The sequence below is a fragment of the Rhinopithecus roxellana genome, chromosome 14 (genome assembly GCF_007565055.1).
Source record: "Rhinopithecus roxellana isolate Shanxi Qingling chromosome 14, ASM756505v1, whole genome shotgun sequence".
NCBI lineage: Eukaryota > Metazoa > Chordata > Mammalia > Primates > Cercopithecidae > Rhinopithecus > Rhinopithecus roxellana.
In genome coordinates this window covers 79,688,177-79,713,508 of record NC_044562.1, presented here as the reverse complement: position 1 = coordinate 79,713,508, position 25,332 = coordinate 79,688,177, and the positions used below count along the sequence as shown (strand labels likewise).

At 38.1% G+C, this 25,332-nt stretch overlaps 1 protein-coding gene across 2 annotated transcripts in view; it reads left to right on the top strand.

The window, feature by feature from the left end:
* CERS6 (ceramide synthase 6) overlaps positions 1-25,332 on the top strand; it is a 324,127-nt gene that overhangs the window by 91,641 nt on the left and 207,154 nt on the right. For both annotated transcript variants that reach the window (XM_010354405.2, XM_010354406.2), the window contains exons 2-3: positions 8,446-8,551; positions 22,407-22,537. In XM_010354405.2, coding sequence (XP_010352707.1) covers positions 8,446-8,551; positions 22,407-22,537 — 237 coding nt within the window. The remainder of the gene's footprint in view (positions 1-8,445; positions 8,552-22,406; positions 22,538-25,332) is intronic.

Here is a 25,332-nt window from a genome sequence, read left to right as displayed (position 1 = left end):
CTTAGATAAATACCTAAAAGTGGGATTACTGAGCAGAGTGTATGACCATGTCACAAATATTTTAACAATGCCTCTTTAATTTACTTTTCTTATTTTAGGAAGAGTGGAAAATATTGTTTTTATTAATAGATTATGCTATGATTGATTGAGTCTAAATTTTGTCTAAGGTGTTTAACTACCTTTAAGACCTTGGGCACCCTCATTAACTTCTTTGAGCTTTAGTTTATATTTCTGTTAAATGAAATAAATATTTAATTCAAAGAGTTATTGTTGATCTAAAAAAGAATTAAATATTCAGAGCTTTTGGCATATAGTATCTGTCAATAAATAGCAGTCCCCTTTCTCCATCCTGGCCTTCATTCCACTAGATACTTGTTTTCTTGAAACAGTTTTGTCTTAGGTAGGATTTAACAATATACAGTCATGCACATATATATGCCTGCTCACTCAGGCACATGCACGTGTGTTTGTCTAAACATGCACCTTCATAGTAGCTTTCAAAGTCTAGTCTATATTGTTCTGGTCAGTTTTAAATTGATAATACTTACTCGGATAGTAGCCATGGCACATCATTCCTGACAAATACTGGTATCCAAGGAAGTGTTAGTAGTTAAGCAATGCATTGACTCAATTACCTCTCCTCACTTCTCCTTTATTGAATTTTTACTTATATATAGGTTTCTTTCTGGCACAGTTTGGGGTGGGAATACATTATTTCTCCTAATTGGATTTAACTATTTCATCTGTTATCAGTTGGTTGTGATTAATTTCAAAGACCTTGCAAGCATTTTTGTATTTACCAATATATTTGTCATTTCTGATGCTCTGTTCATTTGTAAAGATCTAAGTTTCCATCTGGTTGTGTTGCCTTTCAACCTAAAGAAGAACTTCCTTTAGCATATTTGAAATGGGAATCTGAAGGCCACAAATACCCTTAGTTTCCTTTTCACTTTCATTCTTTGAAGGATATTTTGCTGAACATGGAATTTTCGGCTGACAGGTTTTTTTTTTCCCTACTTCTAGTATTGTCATGAGCTGCATAACAACATTTCATAGTTAATTATGGGGAGTGGAGAGTTGGAGGGGACTCCACATATACAATAGTGGTCTTATAAGATTAAGATTACTGTGCCTTTTCTATGTTTATTTATTTATAAAGGAAATAGATTTAATTGACTCACAGTTCTGCATTGCTGGGGAGGCCTCAGGAAACTTAACAATCATGGCTGAAGGCAAAGAAGAAGCAGGCACCTTCTTCACAGGACAACAGGACAGATGAAGTCCTTTTCTGTGTTTACATATGTTTAGATAAACAAATACCATTCTGTTTTAATTGCCCATTCACTACAGTAATGGTAATGTCCTGTACAGGTTTGTAGCCTTGGAGCAATAGGCAATACCATATATCTTAAGCGTGTAGTAGGCTATACCATCTAGATCTGTGTAAGGACACTATGATACTTACACAAAGACAAAACCACCTAATGATGTAATTCTCAGAACGTATCCCTATTGTTCAGTGATGCATAACTGTAAAGATGTTTTTGCACTGTTGTTGAGCCTTCATAATTTCTGACGAGAAGAGCGTTATATTTCAAATTATTTTTCCCTGTATATAGTGAGCCATTTTTGTCTAGTAAATTACAATAGTTTCTTTTTGTCTTTGATTTTCATCTGTTTGACTCTATTTTGTGTAGGTTTTCTTCTTTTCCAATTTACCTCTCTGTAGGGTTCTTGAGCTCCTTGAATCTGTATGTCTTAGCCCGTTTTGTGTTACTCAAAAGGAATATCTGAAAGGGCTGGGCAGTTTATAAAGAAAATGTTTATTTAGTGCATGATTCTGATGACTGAAAAGTTCAAGATTAGCCATCTGTATCTGGTGAGGGCCTCAGGCTGCTTCCACTCATGATGGAAGGTGAAGGGGAGCCAGCATGTGCAGAGATCACATGACAAGAGAGGAAGCAAGAGAGGCAGGGAGAGGTGCCAGGTTCTTTTTAATAAACCAGCCCTTGTGGAAACTAGTAGAGCTAGAGCTCACCCACCCCTGAGGGACAGCATCAATCCATTTATGAGGGATCTGCCCCCATGACCCAAACACCTTCCAGTAGGCACCACCTTTCACATTGGTGATCAAATTTCAACATGAGGTTTGGTGGGGACAGAACACCCAAACTATAACAGTATGTTTATATCTTTTACCAGATTTTGGAAGTTACAGACTATTATTTCTTCTAACATTGTTCCCCCTAGTTTGTCTCCTTTTCCCCTGTGACTCTAATTACCCACGTTAGACTCTGAAAAATTGTTCTACAGGTCTTTAAAATCTGTTTATTTCTCTATTTTTTCTTTCTTTTTTTTTTTTCAGATTACATGGTTCAGGTTCACTGAATTTTTCCTTTGCATGTCTTTTCCCCTTAGAGTGGAACATATTTTACTTGCTCTTCATCAACCTATTAGATTGTGTATCCTGGGCATGGTGAAAGTTATTTTATGGAGATTGTGGATTTTTTTACATTGCTTTAAAAATTGTTGATGCTTTGTTAATAGTCAATTTACTTAGACTCAAATTGTAGCCTCTCATGCTTTCAGTGGACAGTGGCTTTAATCTCAGATAAATTCTTTAAACCTTAGCTCCTATCTACATTCAGTTTACCTTGTATATTCATGGTTCGGAAGTCAGCTAGAATCATGCTTAGTTTATATACAGAATTAGGATTTGCTTCTTTGGCATTGTCTCTTGTGTAGTTCTCTAGTCATTCTCTGATTTCCCCAGGCTTTTTCCCCTGGTTCCTGCAGCTATAAAGGGGATGTTTTTTTCTATCAACATTTTCCCTGCTGCTGTAACTGTGTCTGATCTCAGGGTAGAGCTGCAGAATAAATATATAAATGAAGAGACAGAGAGGTCACTCTTTACTGGTTGCTTGCTCCAACTTTGACACTTCCCCAAAGTCAGTTTCCTTTTTTTCAGTCACCAGAGCCCTCAGGTAGTGTGTGTGTGTGTTTGTTTTTGTTTGGGTGGGGAGAGTGTGGTGTTCATAAGTTGTGAAATCCATTAACTCATTCCTCCACAACAAAAAGAGAATGTCCCTTTCAATTATTTTTAATTGAAATCCTTATTGAGATAGTTGTAGATTCAAATACAGTTCTAAGAAATAATACAATGAGATCTCATGAACTCTTTACCCAGTTACCTACAATGGGTAACGTTTTATAAATCTCTAGTATGGTGTCAGAACCAGCCTTTTGACCTTGATACCATCTTCCAGTCTTAATCCAGTTTTATTAATACTTGTACTCATTTATGTATGTGTGAGATTTAATTCTATATAATTTTATCACATGTGTAGGCTTGTATAGCCACCATCACAGCATCCCAACTATTTTTGGAAAGTATAAGAAGTGCTACAGTTTGAAAGAAATAAAAGTCTCTGGCCATGCTACCCACTAGAGATGATTAAATATTTTAAAGTAATTAGAACAATGACATATACCCTGTAAATGTTTATTTTTTTTATAACCTCCTTTTGCAGATTGTAAACTTCATTGAGTGCAAGGTTCATTTCATAGTTTTCTTTTTGCGGGGGGGAGGGTGTTTTTTTTTTCTTTTGAGATGGAGTAGTGCTATTGTCAAGGCTGGGGTGCAGTGGCACAATATTGGCCCACTGCAGCCTCTGCCTCCCGGGTTCAAGTGATTCTCCTGCCTCAGCCTCCAGAGTAGCTGGGATTACAGGCATGCACCACAACACCTGGCTAATTTTGGTATTTTTAGTAAAGATGGGGTTTCACCATGTTGGCCAGGCTGATCTTGAACTCCTGGCCTCATGTGATCTGCCTGCCTCAGCCTCCCAAAGTGCTGGGATTACAGGCATGAGCCACTGCATCTGGCCCATTTTCCGTTTTGACTATATCTCCACCACAACACTGCCCAGTGCTTTCTTCAGTACTTTGTGCAGAGATGTTTACCTCATGTTTAAAATACAAATACATGTTGCCAAATATAATTGAAAAGTAGCAATATCTTAGATATTTTCTCTGCTTTTTAACTGAGCCTAATATTTTTCAAAGTTTACATCCTTATTATATTTACTTTCAAATATAGTACATGAAAGTACTTTATAGATGTTTGATCTTTTGAAGGTGGTGTTACCACCTTTGATTAAAAAAAGTAATTAGGTGAGCATTTCCTTATAGAGGTAACCATCAAAGCTTGAAAGCACATATTTCCTTTCAACTATTACATTTGTCGATGTGTTACCCCCATCACCCATCAATCTGCTTCTCTCTCTGACTCTATCTCTTTCTCTCAAAATGTTATGAAAGACGACTTTTGTGAACTTATTTATGTTAGAGCCAGCATTAAAAAAAAAATCCAGCTTTTTACATGGTGTAATGGACCATGATAGTCAGTGATAAAATTATAGTAGTTGTGTAATGGATCTTATTTGGTATCTAAATAGGCTCTCTGAAAAAAATATGATTCACACATTTTTTTGGAGAATAAACACAAAATTTCTATATTTTCATATAATCAGTAATACCTATTTGATACTGATTATATGCTCTTCTTTTTTCTTCTTTCATTTGAGGTTCACTTTTTCTGCCTATCTTATGCAATTTTTAAAAAATCTTGGAAATTAAGTGTTTGGATCTCAGTATGAGTTATGTTGGAAAGAGCGTTCCTGGTGAGGGGTTGGTAGAGCCTGCGCAAGCTCTTTCTAGGCAGCTCTCACATCCTAGGGACAATGAATATTAAAGAAGTGGCTTCTTGAGTTGGAGTGGTCAGTCTCCTACCTTCTGGGTCCCAGATGACCCTGAGTAGATGTGGATATTCAAGGAAATTAAAATGCACAGCCCCTTTGGAAAAGATAGTAAGGATACCTGCCATTGTATTTTACTTGATGGTTTTATTCATTCATTCATCCATCAAATACTCATTGAGTGCCCACAGTGTGCCAGGCATATAAATAAAAAGATCCTATGACGTTGTTCAAAGAACGATGATTTATGTACATGCCTACCGTGGGTCATTTAAACTTTAATGGACTTCAACATTTAAATTGAGTTAAATTCTATTAAGTTTGTCTGTTGTTCTCTCTCTCTCTCTCACTGTCTGTCTGTCTCTACATCCTCAGATTTGGGGGCTTAGCCTGTCCAGTGAATCAGAATGGGGAGCTGATTATAACAGTGACCCTTCTGGGAAAGAAATATACTGTCTTCTGCTTCCATTTCCCTGGAAGTGGAGGCCACTGACGTCTCTGGTCCTCTCTGCAAAGTGGGGATGATGGTAATCCCGCTTCATCTGGTTGAGGGAGGATTAAATGAGATTTTGAACAGGGCTCTGGAGATGTGGACTTCACTGAGGCCTGGTCCTGCTCTCTTGGGGGCCCCACACACAGGAGAGGGATGCACATTGTTATATACAGGAGAGTTATACCAACACTTAACTCTCCTGTGGGAAGTGTGGCCACAGCACCCTGGAGGGCCATTGGGTTGAATAGGGGAGCTGGAAAGGTTTGGTCCCTTAGAGAAGGCCAGGTGTGGATGAGCTCAGACCCCGATCACACTGCTGGTGTGGACTCACTGTGGACCTGCACCAGGTCTGGGGTTTGAGGATGAGGGTCACCACAATTTAATGTCCATATGGGACCCTTTGCTTTTCCTTTTAACTATGGCAAAATACCACACGGGGACACTTCTGTCTGTGCACGTGCTGCTGAGAACACTTCGATGGAGGGTAAACTGGGGCAAGTGGTTACTCGACCAGATGTCCCTGGTTTCTTTCAGTGCCTATCCTGACATCTGGTCTCTTTTTTCTGCTTCTGCTTGGTGTAATAGTTTTACAACTTGAATACACATGGCTTGGTTCAGTGTAGCTGAGGCTGGTGAACTGCTGGGCCCAGGAAAGGCATGGTTTGTAAATGCTATTATGTGAAACCTTACCCATGGCTCCTGTCAAACATTTTAGGCAAAGAAACTCTATGATATGATTTATAATACATATATGTATTTGTAGAAACACATACATGTACATATATAATTATAATAATTTTTTCACATATGAGGAGATTGAGGCAGAGAGAGTTTAATTTCTGTAGCTAAGCCTCCATAGCTAGATAGCAGCAGAAATAATTCCTACCCTATCCTTTGGACATTGCTTTAAAAATATGTTAACAGCATCATATTTATTTGATAATTTTGATTATTGAAATTTGATAAGTTGTTGATTAAGTGGTACACTGTTGCCTTCATTCTTGGAATTTAAAGAAAATAGAGTTTTAAAAGTGGTTTGAAACTTAAAAAGAGAAGGAGAGATGTATACATTACATTGTATAACAAATACTAAAAATTTGTTTTTTTTTTTTTTGGTGGATAACAGAAGTGAGGAAGTTGCTGTTGAAGAGATGGTGTTGAGTAAATTTCTTGACTCCCCTACTGCCTGCCCATGCATTGTTACAGGGCACACAGAGAATATCAACTTGTCAGCAGCACTCAACACCATGGTAGCAACAACAAAACATATTTACTGAAGATAACCAGTTGATTAAATGTCTTGACCCCCTCCTGTGTATGCACAGGCATTGTCACAGGGCATACAAAGAGGAAATGATCAGCTTCTGCATTGAGACTCTGTGCTAGTTAGATGAAGAAAGAAGACTGTGCTGGAACAGCAGACTGTTAAAAGATGATAATGATAAAGTCCGAAGGGAATTTGAACACAGTTTGTCAGAGGTGTGGGAAGGGGAGGCTGAGGGAGGGCGGGGGAGGAGTCCAACTGGAAAGACTAGAAGGAAACCATTGGAATAGTTGTGTCCTTCACACCAAATGCGTTTTGTGGTCTTACCTTATCATTTGCTTTTGCTGGACTGCATGTCTTTTCACCCCCCTCTTTGTACCTTGTGATGAGGGGCAAATAACCACAAAGCAGGAAACCTTGTCAAGGAAACAAGTTCTAGACTCTTTCTTGTGGTCATTGCCTACTAAATTCCTTCTTTCATCACTACAGCCATAGCCCCATGATTATCATTTATAAAAAGGGGCCAGAGTCGTTAGGAAAAGGTTATACTTATTGCCAAGAAGGTAGGGATGTAGGTAATACCACTCAGAAAATTTTACATTAAACAGAATTGAGAATGTAGAAATTTGGGGAAAACTCCAGTATCTAGAGGATTTGTTTATCGGGAAAGGGTGATTCTTCTTCCTTACCAACTTTGTCCCAGAGAGCTCAGTGTACCAAGTATTACAGTGCATTTTCTGTGTCTATCTTTCCTGGTTTAGGCTTGTACATGTACAGTGTTCCATTTTCCTGTTTAAATAAATTTCTTCACTTTTACTTGTAATAGGACCCAGTAGGATATTATGTGGTACTTTGTATATAAGTGTCATTGGCCCTACTTTAAAAACAAAAACCTTTGTCTACTGTTCTTTAATCCCATCAACTGTCATTAAGGAAGCTTCATCTAAGATTTACTCCTGATCTGTTTTGCATATTTATCAATTGTTGCCTTTGACCAACAGTGAATTAATTTGGGTAATACTTTCACATGATATAAAATTGTTCTGTATTCGTAGAAAATGTTCAATGTTACTACTGAAAATGAATATTTACAGAGTTTTATTTCTTGAGCATTTAGTCTAAAACAACTTTTAATTTTTTAACACAGTTTTATTAGCAATGTCCCCACATCTTTGGGGCGCCATGCACTTCACCTGCTCCCCTTCAGCACCTCATTCACACAGCAAATGAGACCAGAAAGAAGGCTCAGTCCTCTCATTCCTCTTGACGTAGGCATTGGCTTAGGATAAAAACAGTTTTGTGGATGTTCATACATAAACACTTGCGACTTTTCATCTTGTCTGGGACATCATGCCTTTTGACATCCTTCATTACTCTTTATGAGAAAAAAGCAAATAACCACAAAGCAGAGAATTTTAAGAAGCCATAAGGGATTGGGGCTGAATTTAGCACACTTTGATTATAGAGACAAAAATTGCCAAGTTTATGACTAGGGGTGATCAATGCGCTCTCTCTGCATGCATAATTAGATGCTTAGTAAACATTTTCTCACAGTAAAAATATAGCATGACTATTGCTCTGTGTAAGAACAGTATAAGTTATCTCATTTTGAAATCATTGTTTTATTTCTATCTTATACACTTATATTTTCATCTGATAGTCTTTCTAGCTTTGTCTCATTAGAAGTTGAGGATTGGAGGATTTAAATGTTTTAAAAGGATTTCTTTTTTAATGTTACTGCTGGGGGCTAATGGAGAGAAAAATGGTTAAGTCGGCCTTACAGTTACTGATGGGAGTGTTGACAGTGTACACCCATGAAATCCTACCAACACTTTATTGGGATAATTGAGTTATGTGTAACTGGTGGCATTAAGAATCACATAGAAAGAATAAATTCTGACCTTCTACTATTTTCTTTTTGTAATTTTTAGATTTGTAGCCAAACCGTGTGCCATAGCCCTCAACATTCAGGCCAATGGACCACAGATTGCTCCGCCCAATGCCATTCTGGAAAAGGTCTTCACTGCAATTACAAAGGTATGATTGTCCTTTCCTGGGGTATGGATTGTCCCCAGGTCACCATTCTCAGCCTGCTGTCATTCAGTTCCCCCTTCAGGGTTTGGAGAATCAACTTTTGCTTGACCTCATGCTGGAGAACATGTTGTCAGAAGGAATGTAAGCGTAGTAGAAGTGGAATGAAGATGGGCTTGTCTTAGACCTGGTAGTTTACGCTGAAGTTGATTTTTAGTAGCTTGTCTAAGAAGAGTCTTGATTAAATAACAATTAGTCTAATTCTGTGACTCTTTTAATCATATGTGACCTGAAGCAAGATTTGACTTGAAGCAAAATGAGGGCTGGGAGGGACTTTGTGGAGGTGACTGGGTAGAGCTGAAGAGTGTGATTTATGTGTGTGCGAAAAAAATGACCTCTTGGCTTGTAGCATTGTCCATAGATTCTAGGAGCTGTGATTAGTAGATAAATGTAAACAAAAACAAGAAGAAGGCATAATTGCAGGATAAAAGATTGTACCATGAAGGTATGAAGAAGGAGGGTCAGGAGAGTCTTAAGTGAAGAGATAGGTTCACTGTGGAGAATAAAAGGGAGGAGATAACACAGGTGAGAGTTGAAGCCCAAACTAGGAGTGGGAAGGAGGGAGCGGAAGAGAAGCGGGGAGAAGAGACCACGTCTCCTGCCTCCACCCCCATCCCAAGTTCAGATCTCCTTCAGAACAAAGAGGGAGGAGAATGCCGAAGTCAGAAACCCTCAATTGAAGGCCATAGGAAAATAAAGCAAATTACAGAGTTTTTATATATCATACCTTATTCTTTTCTGGACGAGAAAAAGGAAAAGATCAGGAGAAATACAATGTTCTATGAGAAGTATTGTGTGTTCATATATTAAATGGCTCATTTTCTCTCTTTCATTTTTCTGGGAGAATTACCCAGGCTTCCAAGATGTGATTTGATAGAATTAAGCAAATTCTATTTCTTTTCTTGATACTTGTGTCTCTAGCCATTTGTACTGGCTATCTCATCTTACAACTATTAATTCAGATATCCAAATACTTTTGCCTATTTTATGGTCTTCATTTCTTCCAAAATTCTCTAGAGTTTTTCCCTCTATCCTTTAAAAAAATTTTTTTTCCTCAAAAAATTAAGAAACTACCGGGTGTTTTTCATATCCCTGCTAGGAAGAAGAGAAGAATGAATGGAATTTTAGGAAAAGCTCTTTTGGTGTTTTTTATGGGGTAATTTCAGATTGCCAAGTTCCTGTCTGAAGGGACACATATCTTATGGTATTTAAAAGAAGAAAAAAAAAAAAAAAAAAAAAAGCGGCCGGGCACGGTGGCTCAAGCCTGTAATCCCAGCACTTTGGGAGGGAGGCCGAGACGGGCGGATCACGAGGTCCGGAGATCGAGACCATCCTGGCTAACACAGTGAAACCCCCGTCTCTACTAAAAAAATACAAAAAACTAGCCGGGCGAGGTGGCGGGTGCCTGTAGTCCCAGCTACTCGGGAGGCTGAGGCAGGAGAATGGCGTAAACCCGGGAGGCGGAGCTTGCAGTGAGCTGAGATCCGGCCACTGCACTCCAGCCTGGGCGACAGAGCTAGACTCCGTCTCAAAAAAAAAAAAAAAAAAGCTTGCATTTTCATTTAGTGTATCAAATTACTTGAGTGAAACAACTTTTTCCCTCTTAAAAAAACAGGTGTGTAGGGACATTTCAGGTTCATTTGTGAGTGTGATTATGACATATTTGGAGTCTCTTTGTGAACTACTCTAAGTACATTAAACATACAGTATTCTAAATGAATAATAAAATGAGGGTTTTTTGTTTTTTAAATTTTTGTTTTTTGTTTTCCCCAAATTTGATGCCTCTCCTTAAAAATCCTGCAGTGGATGTTTCACTTCCCTTGCCTTATGTTTTTTACAGTTACTGGAGAAATTTCCTCCATAAAGGTAATAAAAAGATTTTGCAGCCAGGTTGGCTGCTCTAAAGAATACTTGCTTGGCTAGGCACGGTGGCTTACGCTTAGAATCCCAGTACTTTGGGAGACTGAGGAGGGCGGATTATGAGGTAAAGAGATTGAGACCACCCTGGCCAACATGGTGAGACCCCATCTCTACTAAAAATACAAAAATTAGCTGGACATAGTGGCAGTGCACCTGTAGTCCCAACTACTTGGGAGGCTGAGGCAGAAGAATGGCTTGAACCCAAGAGGCGGAGGTTGCAGTGAGCCGAGATTGCGCCACTGCACTCCAGCCTGGCGATGGATCAAGACTCCGTCTCGAAACAAACAAACATACAAAAAAAAAAAAAAAAGAATACTTGCTTCTACTTAATTTGAATGAGCATTAGTTTCCAAGGTGATTCCTTTGGAGGTTTTTACATGATTAAAACAGAAGCGTCATGTGTGAAATATAAATGCAGCAAAAGTTGGAACTGTTTTCCCTTGTATTCTTTGTAGTTCTCCGATCTTATTTGTGATATGAAATATAACCAGTCAGTTGACTGGAATAGGAGGGGCAGGACTTGGGACAGCTGGAACCAAGTGTGCATTTGTGTATGTGTGTGAATGATCATCCAGTATCCTGGCCTCACCACAGTTTCAGCTGCCTTTTTGTAGAAGGGCATGATTATAATCCTTCAAGTGTGAGAGATGAACCCTTAAAATTTCTGTATATGACTGGCTACATAGTTTGTGGGGCCCAGTACAGAATGAAAATGTGGGACCCCTTATTCAGAAAGCACAAAAAAAAGTGACATTAAGAGTACAATAATATAAAACTTTTTCCTTCCTCTCTTAGTCTCTCTCTACTTGTCAAGGTGTTTTTTTGTTTGTTGTTTTGGTTTTGAGACAAGGTCTCACTCTGTTCACAAGGCTGGAGTCTAGTGGCATAATCGTAGCACACTGCAGCCTCAAACTCTGGGCTCAAATGATCCTCTTGCTTCAGCTTCTCAAGTAGCTGGAACTACAGGTGTGGGCCACCACACCTGGCTAATTAAAAAAAAATTTTTGTGCAGATGGTGTCTCACTATGTTGCCCAGGCTGGTCTTGAACTCCTGGCTTCAAGCAGTCCTCTTGCCTCAGCCTCCCAAAGTATTGGGTTTATAGCTGTGAGCCACCATACCTGGTCAAAGTGTTTTTTATTTGCTGTGTAATATCGTGTTCCCTAATGGCATGGGGAGACTCTTGGGGAAAGTATAGACCCTCACAGGTACCTGGGGGGTACACCCTGTGACTTAGTGTGCACATGACCCACCAGCTGCCAGGTTTCCCTTTTTTCCAGCCACTGGCTGACACACTGTACCTTGGTTCAGGGGAGCGGAGAAATAGAGTCAGGCCTCTCTCCAGGCCCACTGCCCCAACCCGTGAATGATGAGTGACCTTCAAGTGCATTGCAACCTCTATGCCCAGATCCAGGGGTACACAAGAGGCTTAGCCATACCGAATCACCAACCACATGCACTGGGGTAGCTGCCTCCATCCTCTCTGAAACTCGACCCCCCACTCTCTGTGCTTGCACTCGTCCCTCTACTGGGGGCTGAAGGCAGCAGCAGTCACTAGGAGGTGGGGAGACAGGGAGGCTGGTGGGTGCCACAAGCCAGAGGATGAGGAACTGGGCGACCACACACACATCTGGCGGAAGTGGTGGGACTGTGTATGAGCCAAGACTCCAAGCTCCTGGCACCTGCCCATTTCCCCCATTGGGCTTCATTTATAAAGCACAAATTCCATGATAGAACTGTTAAGAATTTCAAGATGGTGACTACAGGTTTCCAACCCCAAATGTGGACCTTTCTGAATGGGGGTCCCTGTGTGACAGCACAGGTCACATGCCCTGACTATCTGGTTCTCCTTTGTGAAATTATTAATAGCTGAAAAATTTGAACCCTTATATATTCTCTAGCAGTCTTTCCTTTTGAAGTAACACCTGTCTGCCTGTTGCCTGTCTCTCTCCTCCCCCATCCCCTATCTAAAATTTTGTAAACATTTTATAGAAACTACTCCTATTGTAAAATAATTAGAAGCCTTGGTGTTTGAGCCAGTCATACCTGGATATTTGTGTTGGAACCTCTGTCATTGTGGTCTTAGGTGAGTTTCTTAACTTCCCTAGGCTGCAGATAAGCTCATTTGTAAAAATCTTTGAATAAGCATCTCACAGGCATTCATGAGGGTTAAATAATCTTGTAAATCATTCAGTAAATGATATGGCATCTTTTGTCCCATTGGTTCCCATATTTTGATTTGCATTTAGGATCACCTGAGGGTTAAAATGCAGAGTGTTGCATCATGTTTCTAGAGATTCTCATCAATAGTATTGGAATGGGACCAAAACATCTACAATTGTGAATTGTCAGACCCATTCAAATGAACAGAATGATTATTTGTTTAGTGAATATTTTTGAGCTCCTGTTTCTTAACTGGTTTTGTTGTTTCTTAACTGGTTATATTCAGAATTTTCTGGGTAAATATGCTTTTAACTTTTGGGGATTCTCCTACCATATTATTTGTACATACCTGTGATGCTAACTACCTCACTTTTCTAATCAAATCAGTGCTTAAGCCATGGGGGTGAGAATATATGTCAGGTATATAGCCAGGTTTTATGATCCAGGGAAATAATAAAATTTGCTTTTGGTATGTTAGACTAAATTTTAAAGTGATAGGCAGATTTCCTGTAATTTATTTTTCCTAATTCTTCTCAATAACCTATTTCCTTTCATTTTTATTTTATACTTTCCTTCTTCCCCTCCTAGTACTGGTTAAGATTAATGTTTTTAAGATTAACCTAGGTGTTTGTAATATATAAATGTTTTTGTGAGTCACCATTATTCATTTCTTTGCCTGTAAATCTTTCAAAAAAACTTATGGAGAATAATAAGGAAAGAACAATAAGAAACCTCCACCCCACATACAGTGTACACACACACACACACACACACACACACACACACACAATACACATACACACAAACACAGAGAAAGAAAAAATGAAAGAAAATCTCACAGATGTTTTATTTGACAAATTAGGGGATGCATATCTCTAGATTTCAAAACATACATAAAGGCTAACTAGATTGGGCAGAAACCAAGTATGAGGAAGTGAAAAGTGTGAAGTGTGTCTGGAGGGCCCTGTGGGGGTGGATTTCAGGAAAACCAGCACAAAGGCAGTTCTCAAGAGTTGAGCAGGCAAAAGCACCACCCACTATTTGCAACAATAGGTGCAGGAACAGGTGAGCCAGGCTGGCAGGAGTGGAGGAGGGACACATAAAGCCACTTGGAGGGTATGTTTTCAGGAGGCCATCTCCCTTCTTGGCAGCCAGACTGGAAGAGCATCCTTCCTGCTCCCCATACTGGAAGTAGCAGGTCAAGAAAATTCAACTAATTCAAAGATGATTAGTAAAGAAGCAACTCACACAACATCAAAGACAATAAAAGGAAAGTATAGCAACTCCTGTTAACAAAATTTTCGCTAGAATAATGAGGCTAAAGAGGCAAATGAAAATTGTGATTAAATATTTTACCATAAATTTAAAAAAATGAAGCAGTAACTGTGAAGGAAGATCACAAAGAAGAACTATAAGAACTAAAGAAAGAAATAGTTGGTCAATAAGAGGAGGTGGAATGTGAGCTGGTAGAGTTCAGAGAAAAGTACCAAATCCATCACAGAAAAAAAGTCAAAATTGGGAAGAAGGCAGGAACACTAGTCACTGCAGGAAGCTCAGCAAAGACTATGGAAGATAGAAAGAATAAAACTGAATTACATGAAACAAACCAAAAAGAGCTAAAAAATGGACATATAGGCAAATAGATCGAGCATTTCTGTAATAGGAATCCCTTAAGGAAAAGCAAAATAAAACAATGAATTAAAACAACTTCTGAGATATAATTCAAGATTTTTTCCTGAAATAAATGGAGGTTTATTTTAGTATGTTAACAAAAATGTAGTGAAAATGGACCCAGAAAGTTCAACACTAAGACTTACATTATTAAAATAGCTGGACTTGATAAGTAAAGAAATACTTCATTGAGCAGCTGGGTAAAAAATCAGATCTCTTTTTTTAGGGAAAATGTTATGTGATTGTAGGCTTTTCTCTAGTAACATTTTCAATATTCCCAAGGAAAATGTGAACTAAGAATTTTGTATCTAGCCAAATTGTTTTTACTCTGTAAAGGTTATAGACATTATGTTAGACATCTTTGAACATGAAAAAATTTAGGGATATTATTACATGAATCTTTCTTGAAGAGACTTTATTAAATCATTAATTTTAGCTGACCAAAAGATCACTGGGAATGTTTGTAAGTTTTGAATATATTTAAACTGTAGTACTAAAAAAGAAATATGAGGAATGGTGACAGACAGAATGTTAATGTTCTAGGTTCTCACAGTGTAGAAATGATACAGTAATAACTGAGTAGAGGGGAAGAAGGTGGGAGGCAGAATCAGTTCACTGATTGCATGATCTCTAAGAGTTGGAAGTCAAAGCATATCAGTTAAAGCTGGCAAATCATTAGAAGTATATGCATATTTAATAGTACAAGAGTAAACGCTAAGAAAGATAATATTATTGACTATTGTAGTATTGGGTGGTGGAGGAGAAGGAAATAAGGCTACTTTAATAAGGTGGAGGAAATAAGATTACTTTAAATATTGCTCGTTTGAATTATTAGAGATGGAAAAGAGAGTCGTATGGATAACCATCAGAACAGAAATTACTCCCAAAAGGAAAAAAAAAAGCCATGTAGTAAAATATTTTTTAAAATCATCAAAATGGAAAATAGAACATAATTAAAGTAGAGAACTATAAACAAACATAATCATATTAACACATAAATGGACCTAATTTATATAATAAAAACTAATTCAGGCTTTGGTTATTGGTATGGGTCGAATTATTTTCCTCCTCAAAATGTATACATTGAAATCTTGACCCCTAGTACTTCATAATGTAACCTTATTTGGAGATAGGATCTTTACAAAGGTAAATTAGTTAAAGTGGGATTATTATGGTGGGTCCTAATCCAATATGCCGGCTGTCCTTATACAAAGGGGACAGCTGGACACAGAGATAGGCATGAGGGAAGATGCTGTGAAGAAACACAGGGAAAAGACAGCCATCTACAAGCCAAGGAGAGAGGCCTGCTACAGATTTTTCCCTCACATCCTTCAGAAGGAGCAAACCATTCAACACCTCATCCGGGACTTAACAGCTTCCGGAACCAGGAGACTATACACTTCTGTTGTTTAGGGAGCTTTGTTACAGCAGCCGTAGAAAGACAATGCAGTCAGGAAAAAAAAGTATATATGTGAGGGGCACCTTAAGACAAAGTAGTAACAAATGTTGAAAAGAAGAGCATAGGTGAGGGTATCCAGGCACATATAAATAACAAAGTAGAATTTCTAAAAGCATTCAACGAAAGGAAGAATTGGCTTTTTGTTGTCAGAGGTTACAATTCATGGTGAAGATAAAAATTATGAATCATATATGTATTAAATATTAGTGTGTCTATATATTCATAAAAAGGAATTGAAGAAAAGATAGAAACACAACAGAAAGAAAATCTGATTTACCTCTGAGGCATGATAGAGTCAGTGAGAAAATATAAAATAGAATGTAGAAATTCTTTTTTTTTTTTTTTTTTTGAGATGGAGTCTCGCTCTGTCACCCAGGCTGGACTGCAGTGGCCGGATCTCAGCTCACTGCAAGCTCCGCCTCCCGGGTTCACGCCATTCTCCTGCCTCAGCCTCCCGAGTAGCTGGGACTACAGGCGCCCGCCACCTCGCCCGGCTAGCTTTTTGTATTTTTTAGTAGAGACGGGGTTTTACCGTGTTAGCCAGGATGGTCTCGAACTCCTGACCTCGTGATCCGCCCGTCTCGGCCTCCCAAAGTGCTGGGATTACAGGCTTGAGCCACCGCGCCCGGCCAGAATGTAGAAATTCTAAGGAGCATAATTCGGAAGATCTAAGGGGGTACATTTACAATCCTGTATTCTGAATGTAGAGACTGTACTTTCTGTTCAAGTAGCTATTAAATACTTATAGAATTGATGCTGTGTTATGTTTAAAAAACTATGATTTTAAAAAATTAGGCCTGATTTAATACTAGAAATTAGAAAACAAAAATCAGAAAAGAAAACCTCTTCATCCTAAAAATTTATAAATACTGTCTTATTAACTCTTGGGTAAAATTGAAATTTCAGAATATTTAGAAAACATTGGTAATGAAAGCACTGACTGCCTTTATGTGCTATGCTGCAGCAGTGCTCATTGAAAACTCATACAGATATGAAAAAAATAGCCACTTGGTTAAACATTAGAACAAGAACAACAAAATGAATGGAGATAAGCAGAAGGAAGAAAGTAATAATGATAACACTAAAATCAATGAGTTAGCAAAACTATAGAATTTAAACAACAAATCCCCAAATCCTTTATTTATTTTTGTTTTACCAAAAGGCCACTAACTCGACTAAGAAAAAAAGCATGCCCAAAAATGTTAAGGTCGATAACCACAGAAACAGGAGAATTAAGAGAATGGGGCAAATGTAATAGAAAAACTTGAATACAAAATTTATTCTAGCAATATAATTTACTCTGTCTCTGTGTGTGTGTGGTGTGTGTGTGCACGCGTGCGTGTGTGTGTGTGTGTGTGTGTATGTAAAGATCAAATTAAAGGAACTAAACTACAAAAAAGTACCAGGCTCAGATGCTCTCACGAAAGATTTTATTTTTCATTAACCCAAAGCATTTATTGAACATGTAGGTATATTTTATTTCCTTTGCTCAGGTGATTAGCATTTTAAAGATGTGAAGGCCTAAACTCATACCTATAATATCAAAAATTATATGTGCTCTGTCTCCTTGTTTATTGTGAATATTTAAGATGTGCAATATAATGTTTCAGTATACTTACATGTGGTGACATGGTTACTGTAGTCAAGCGAATCAATATGTCCATCTCACAAAAAATTCTGACATACCCTTAACAGGAGATAATTCTCTTAAACTGTATCATAGAAAATTGAGAAAGCCATCCAGCTCTCTTTTAATATAACAATAAGACATTAACATCAATGCCTGACAAAAATTTCACTAAAAAACAAAAGCAAGACTAGAGACCAAATTTTATTATTAATATTGATAAGGAAATCCTAAATAAAAAATTAGTGAACTGAACCTAGTAACACATTAAAAGAATTATTTATAATTTGATATAAAAATCTATATAATTCATTTTATGAGTAAATCTAACAAGAAGAATACATCACACTCCATGGATGCTGAAACCTGACATCTTTTTGATTAAAATAAATTGTCTAAGTGGGGATAGGTGGTTTCTGCTACATGACAAATATATTTGTATCATAGTCCCAAACCTGGCCCCTTATTTTCTATGTCTATATTTCTATATTGTGCCAAATTTTACATTGAACTAGCAAGTAAGAGAAAGAAAATAAAGTCATAAAAATTGGAAAGTAGTTGACAAAACTATTGCTATTGTGAAGAATTATTCATACATAAAGAAGTATTTATTGAGTCTTCTTATAATCTTGCTATGTATATATATAAAAGCAAACAATAAGCATTAAAAGATCTAAGAGGTTGGGTATGGTGGTTCACACCTGTTATCTCAGCACTTTCGGAGACTGAGGTGGGAAGACTGCTTGAGCCGAGGAGTTTGAGACCAGCCCGGGCAACATGGTGAAACCTTGTCTCTACAAAAAATAAACATAAAAATAGGCGTATTGGTGCACACCTGTAGTTCCAGCTACCTGGAAGGCTAAGGTGGGAGGATCACCTGAGCATGGGGATATCCTGGCTGCAGTGAGCCGTGATGGCGCCACAGCACCCCAACCTGGGCAAGAGAGTTAGACCCTATCTCAAAAAATAAAATAAATAAAAAAAGATTAAGAAAATACCTTATTCTCAGTAGAAACCTAAAAGAGTAATATAGCTAGGAATAAACATAGCAAGGTATGTGCAAGACCTGGATGAGGAAAATTTTCAAACACTCTGGAAGGACACAAAAGACAAATAAAGATGTGAATTCACCCTATATTATGATCTTATTGAAACAGTATGATCTTATTGAAAATACTAACAGGGTTCCTTGTGTGACCATTTGTTTATTTTGAAAATAGATAAGCTAATTCTGAAATTCACATAGAAAATGTATAAAGATTTCTGAGAAAACTAACTGTAGTACTGGTACTGGCACATGAATAAATAGACCAATGGAAGAAAAGATTTGGATTTTTGATGGGGGAAAAGATGAATGGTGTATAAGTAGCCATCTGGAAACAAACAAAGTTAGATTCATTCCTCATACTGAATACCAATATGTATTCCAAATGTACTAAAGATTTGAATAGAAGAATCAAAACCTTACATTTATTGAAAGGAAACCTGGGAGAATCTTTTGAACGTGGGGAATGAAGGAGGCTTTGCTAATTATGACTCCAAATGTAAAAACTGTAACAGAAAAGACTGATAAATTCAAATATATTTTTATCAAATTTCTGGAAGTAAAACAAGCAAAAAACATCATAAGCAAATTCTAAAATGCAAATGACATACTGGAAAAAAAGTATGCAGCTTCTGGTACAGAGAAGGGTTTAATCACCCTAACAAATGAAGATGCCTTACAAATCAACAAGGAGAATACCAAGGAATCATGAAAAAATAGGCAATAGACATGAATATGCTCTTCATAAAAAATAGAAATACAGTTGATTTTTGAAACGCATGATAAAATGCTTCTCTCCTAAAAAGGAAACAAACTGAGATCCTGTTTTATGTATTAGACTGGAGACAATGAATATGTCTGATATCATAGTCTATGAAAGAGGCTTTGGAAAATGGGCACTTTTGCTTGTGAGAGTATAAATTGGTAAAATCACTAGTGAGAATAACTTTTCAATTTCAAAATGAATTACGAATGCATAGACCCCTTTGCTCTACAACTTTCACTTTCAGGAACTTATCTCAGAGAGAAACATGTATAAAATGGCCCAGGTAAGGTTATTTATTGTAGCATTGTCTATAGAACAAGCTCAGAAGCTACTAAATGTCCATTAATAGTAGAATGGATAAGTAAATTATGATATATCTCTACAGTTCTACAAAAGAATGAGAGTGTTCTATATATAGTGAAAAGGAAATATTTCAATATACTTTGTAAGGTAAAAAACCCAAAGCCCAGAAAAATGTCTGTAGTATGCAACTATTTTTGTGACAAGGGGAGATATAATAATATATATTCAAGTTTGCTTATATTTGCATAAATATTGGAAAGAAGCTGATTTAGGCCGGGTGCCGTGGCTCGTGCCTGTAATCCCTGCACTTTGGGAGGCCGAGGTGGGCGGGTCACAAGGTCAGGAAATCGAGACCATCCTGGCTAAGATGGTGAAACCCCGGCTCTACTAAAATACAAAAAATTAGCAGGGCTTGGTGGTGGGCACCTGTGGTCCAGCTACTTGGGAGGCTGAGGCAGGAGAATGGTGTGAACCCGGGAGGCAGAGCTTGCAGTGAACTGAGATCATACCACTGCACTCCAGTCTGGGCAACAGAGCAAGACTCTGTCTCAAAAAGAAAAAAGAAACTGATTTAATAATAACTATGGTTATCTGATAAGAAGGGGAGAATAGGAATTGAAAGAGAACAAAGTTGGAAGGTGAAACTTTGGATAATTTTAAATTTTTACACCGTATGAATTTTTTCTTTATTAATAAACTTAGAAAATAAATTGAAATTAAAAATGAATTCCATTAGGATAATGATGTAGCCAAGGTATATTGTAGGCAATGATTTTTCTTCTTTCCGTATTTTTGATTAAGAGAGACATCAAAGGTGAGTGTAGATGGTGTCATTACTACTACTAAAAAACCAAAAAAACAAAAAACCAAAAATCCTCAAAATACATACCTAACCGAAAGTTGGCAAATAACATTTATAGGCACAAGGTCAGCACATTTTGTACCCTAAAGCGATTTTTACTATGTTTTCTGGGTGTGTGTCTGTTCTAGTCAGTTCTGATTGCTATAACAGAATACCATCAACTGGGTGGCTTAAACAACAAATACTTATTTCTCACAGTTCTGGAGACTAGAAGTCTGAGATCAGCATGCAGATGTGGCTGAGCCCCTGGTAAAGGTCCTCGTCCTGGTTGGCACATGGCCATCTTCTCTTGTATCCTCACATGGAACAGATTGAGAGAGAGAGCATGCAAGCACGGGCAAGCTCTCTAGTGTCTCTTCTAATAACTTCTAATCTAATCCGAGAGCTCCCCCCTCATGATCTCATCACCTCTCAAAGGCTCCACCTTCTAATACCATCACAATGGGCATGGGGTTTCAACATACAATATTTTGGGAGGCACAAGCATTCCCTCCGTAGCACTGACCCCTGGAGCTGCTTGAGCTGCTTTTAGAAAGGTTTTGTGTGTGTGTGTATATATATATGTTTCACCCTTATAACTTGAAGGCTGGTCAGTGTGCCTTCTCCTTATCCCTTTTTTGGTTATTTTTCCTGATCACTTGCATTAAAGCATTAGTATCAAATCAAAGAAAGATTAAATAAACGTAGTTAATATTAAGCAAAAATATAATAAAGGAATGGAGCTCACATGGCTTGGTATTGTTGTGTAGTATGTCACCCTCATGTGATTGTTGGCTAGACATTCTCCAACACATTGAAGAGAGGGGAGGGTTAGTGTATTAGTCCATTTTCACACTGCTGAGAAAGACATACCTGAGAGTGGACAATTTACAACAAGAAGGAAATGTATTGGACTTACAGTTCCACGTGGCTGGCGAGATTTCACAATCATGGTGGAAGGTGAAAGGCACATCCCGTATGGTGGCAGACAAAAGAGAACTTGTGCAGGGAAATTCCCCTTTTTAAAACCATCAGATCTTGTGAGACTTATTCACAATCACAAGAACAGCACAGGAAAGACCTGCCCCCATGATTCAGTACCTCCCCCGCTGGGTCCCGTGGGAATTCAAGATGAGATTTGGGTGGGGACATAGCAAAACCATATCAGATGGGAAAGAGGAAAATTAACATTTGCTGAGTTTTACATACAGTTTCATATTTCGTTCTTGTTGCAATATAATTTAGGTTGGTAAGCAACGTTTTCTTTTTTATAGATGAGGCTCAGAGAGGTCAGTGGAGTGAGGAATTGAACAAGTGCCTATCATTTCAGGGCCATCTCTTGCCGCTTCACCAAGTTTACTTTTTTCAAGTAATGCATAGTCTTAGTAAAAGACTTGATATGGGATACAGTTACAAAGGGATGACCAAGAAGAGGAATGTGTCAAAAATGGGAACAAAGGATATGAGAAGGGGAAGAAAGATAAACTGTGTTTGGTAGAAATGGTACCTTAGGCTTAAGTGAGCCATTTTGGGATTTTTTTCCATGCTTTTTGCCTCTACTACATTATCTTGATATGTGATCATTGGGTATAGCATTTTTGTTGTTGTTGTTGAGAGAGTGAGATATTTGAACGACACCTCTTTACAGTTACCTTCAATGGACTCCCTTCCTTTGAAGGCTGATGGGGCAGACTCAGCTAGTTGGATGTTCCATTGAGTCTTTGTTGCCCTTCGGTAAGCACATTGCTGATGAGGAGAACTGCAAGCATTAGAGCAAGATTCACATTTTTAAATGTTGTTTCATGAGTAACTTCTTTTGTCCTAGTAGTTATTTTTGTTCATGCTGCTAGTGGAAGGCCTCGGTCCTCAGTGGTAAATAGAAATCTCAGTAGCAGATAGTAAACAATAGGAGGAAGAAAAAAACCCTCAGATATAGACAAGGGCAGATCTGTTTATGGTGAAAATAAAAATGGATTGAAAATTATTTTTCTGGTACCTTGTTTCCTAGCATCCTGATGAAAAGAGATTGGAAGGCCTCTCCAAGCAACTGGACTGGGATGTTCGAAGCATTCAGCGCTGGTTTCGACAGAGACGCAATCAGGAGAAGCCAAGCACGCTGACGAGGTTCTGTGAGAGCATGTAAGCTGCTGTTTCTCTTTTTGAAAGAAAAGACCTAAGTACTCATGCCATCCCTGAGGTGAAAAATATAGATCTGTGCAGGCTTCAGCAGCCATTAAAAAGCTGCAGTCGGATAGGAAAATAGTTCAGGAAAAACACAGGAAGCAGTAGTTTGTAAGAATTTGTGATTTCCACTTTGGATACAGTAAATAAAGTTCACTTCTTAATGGAGTTTCTACAAAGTAAGCATATTATAAAAGGATCTACAATGGTCTTTTCAGTCAGTCATCTTTGAAATATAGCATTAAAAGTCGTTAGTTTTATAGATGTGGATAGTTTGAATTTTAATAAAGGCAACTTAGGTTCTTCCTACTAATAAAAACTGAGATATTAGGATATATTATCAGAGGGTTGTGGCAATCTTCTATATTCCTGGAGATTTAAGAAATGGCTATATTATATTTCTGGGTGAGTTTAATGAAGCATTGCTTGAAAGTGGGGGATGGAATGGAAGTCTCTTCCATCTCTGAAATGTGAACTTTATATAGTGTATAAATTATGTATCAATAAAGCTGTTAAAAATATTAAAAGACTCACAGAGAGCTCTTCCAGCACAGTGATATTTTGAAGTAGTGATACTTCATGCACTTACCTATAGGAAAAAAAGAAAAATATATTGAAACATTGAGAACATCCCCAACAAAGGGAAGAGCTGCCTAGAGAGTCATTACCCTATGTGGTCTTCCATCTTTTGGGTGTTACTGTTCCTATGTCTTCTAATAGTTTCTCCATTTCTTCTTTCAGGAGCTTTTTCCTGACACCTGGTCATTTAAACAATAGTGCTTTCAGTGTAGCTCTCTTAGTTGCAGGCCCTTTCTGTTTGGGGTTGAAGTTGCATTTTCAGCTTTGGCTTTCAATTATGTCAAAAAAGTATTTCAGTAATTGTATCCTTAGAGGGAAACCTAATGTTATAGGAGAAATGAATGGAAGGCAGAAAAATATCACAAATTCCTAGGGATGGGTAAATATGGAGAACATGAACAGGGTCTTTAGGAGGTTAGAATATTTATAAAGTCGTGAAAAACAACCTGGTAGATACAATCAGCAAAGCCCTCTCAGTAAATGAACTTAGTGGCAGTTTATGAGAGAAAGATTTATGTATCTGGGCTCTTGGTCAAAAGCCAAAATTGCTTCCCAGCTTGGCCTTGCCATATATCCAAAGGGCCTGGGCTCTGTCTTTGAGCCACAAGTCCGAGCAAGGGTGAAGTTGGGTCTCAGCACATGTCTATGTGCTGAACATCGTATCTTTCCCTCCTCTGACTAACTTCTTTGGTAACTTGGTGCCAGCCCCTACTATGCTGAGTCTACACCAATTTCTCTCAAATACCAGTGTATTTGAGATTTTAAGATAAGCATCAGTCACCTGAGGATCATGTTAAAATGCAGAATCTGATTTACTTGGTCTGGGATGGCAGCATTTTTAACAAGTTTCCACGTGATACTGGTGCCATTGGTCTATAGATCACACTTTGTGTAGCAAGTACTAACACTAGACCAGTGTCTATGTCTTCTCCATGAATTCCACAGGTCATTATGTGCATACCACAATAAATAAGACTGTCATAGTTATAATCAATTAAAAATGCTTCCAAATGATTGCTAGTGGTATGGTAATGTGGAGGCACAATGATGGGGAAGAGATGGTGCATAAAATAACATCATTTCTTCCCTCAAGCAACTTGTAATAGTGTTGTGGAAGTAAGACATAATATCTTAGTATGTGTAGGTCGAAGATAGATATTAGAAAATAACCAGATATGGGGCCAGGTGCGGTGGCTCACACCTGTAATCCCAGCACTTTGGGAGGCCAAGGCGGGCGGATCACGAGGTCAGGAGATTGAGACCATCCTGGCTAACATGGTGAAACCTTGTCTCTACTAAAAATACAAAAAGTTAGCCAGACGTGGTGGCAGGCGCCTGTAGTCTCAGCTACTTGGGAGGCTGAGGCAGGAGAATGGCATAAACCTGGGAGGCGGAGTTTGCAGTGAGCTGCGATTGCACCACTGCGCTCCTGCCTGGGCAACAGAGCGAGACTCCATCTCAAAAAAAAAAAAAAAAAAAAAAGAAGAAAAGAAAAGAACCAGATTTATGTGTTGTAGGATTGATGTGGATAGTCAGTAAAGATTAAAGGAAAAAGATCAACTGTAGGTTGGGGTACACGGGGGGTTTGCTGGGATTAGAACTGGGTCAGTGTCAGTGGCCTTTCATCTTTCTGTTGTGTGATATAGTATTGATGAAGTTTTGTTTTGAAACTCTCTTCTTCCTTGGTTTCTGAGTTGCCACTAGATTTTCCTGCCTTTCCAAGGTCTTTTGTTTGCATCATTTATTCTGTGTTTGCTCTGTGGTCTTTAATGTGTTAATGACACTCCAGATTTAGTCTTCAATCTCATATTTTCCTTACCCTACCTTCCATTCTATGTGTTAAAATCATTTCCTTTCACCAGCTTCTTCCAAAGTCATGTGTACAGTGCAGATGTTTCTTCTGAGGCATCATTCTGCCAGCTCCAGCTAGCAATTCTAATTTGCTTCCACCCCTGACTTTACTTTTCCTATTGTTTTTATGCTTCCGTTTTGTCATAGGACTGGAAACTCAAGTCGATCAGCCACTGAGTTCTATTAATTCTTTGTAAATTCACCATTATAGCCCAGAATGCTTTCATATGTCTCCTTATTTTTTTTTATCTTGCATACACATAGACATTTTGTTTGCTACCAAAAAATCCCAAATTATTTTTCTAAAATACTACTATCCGTAT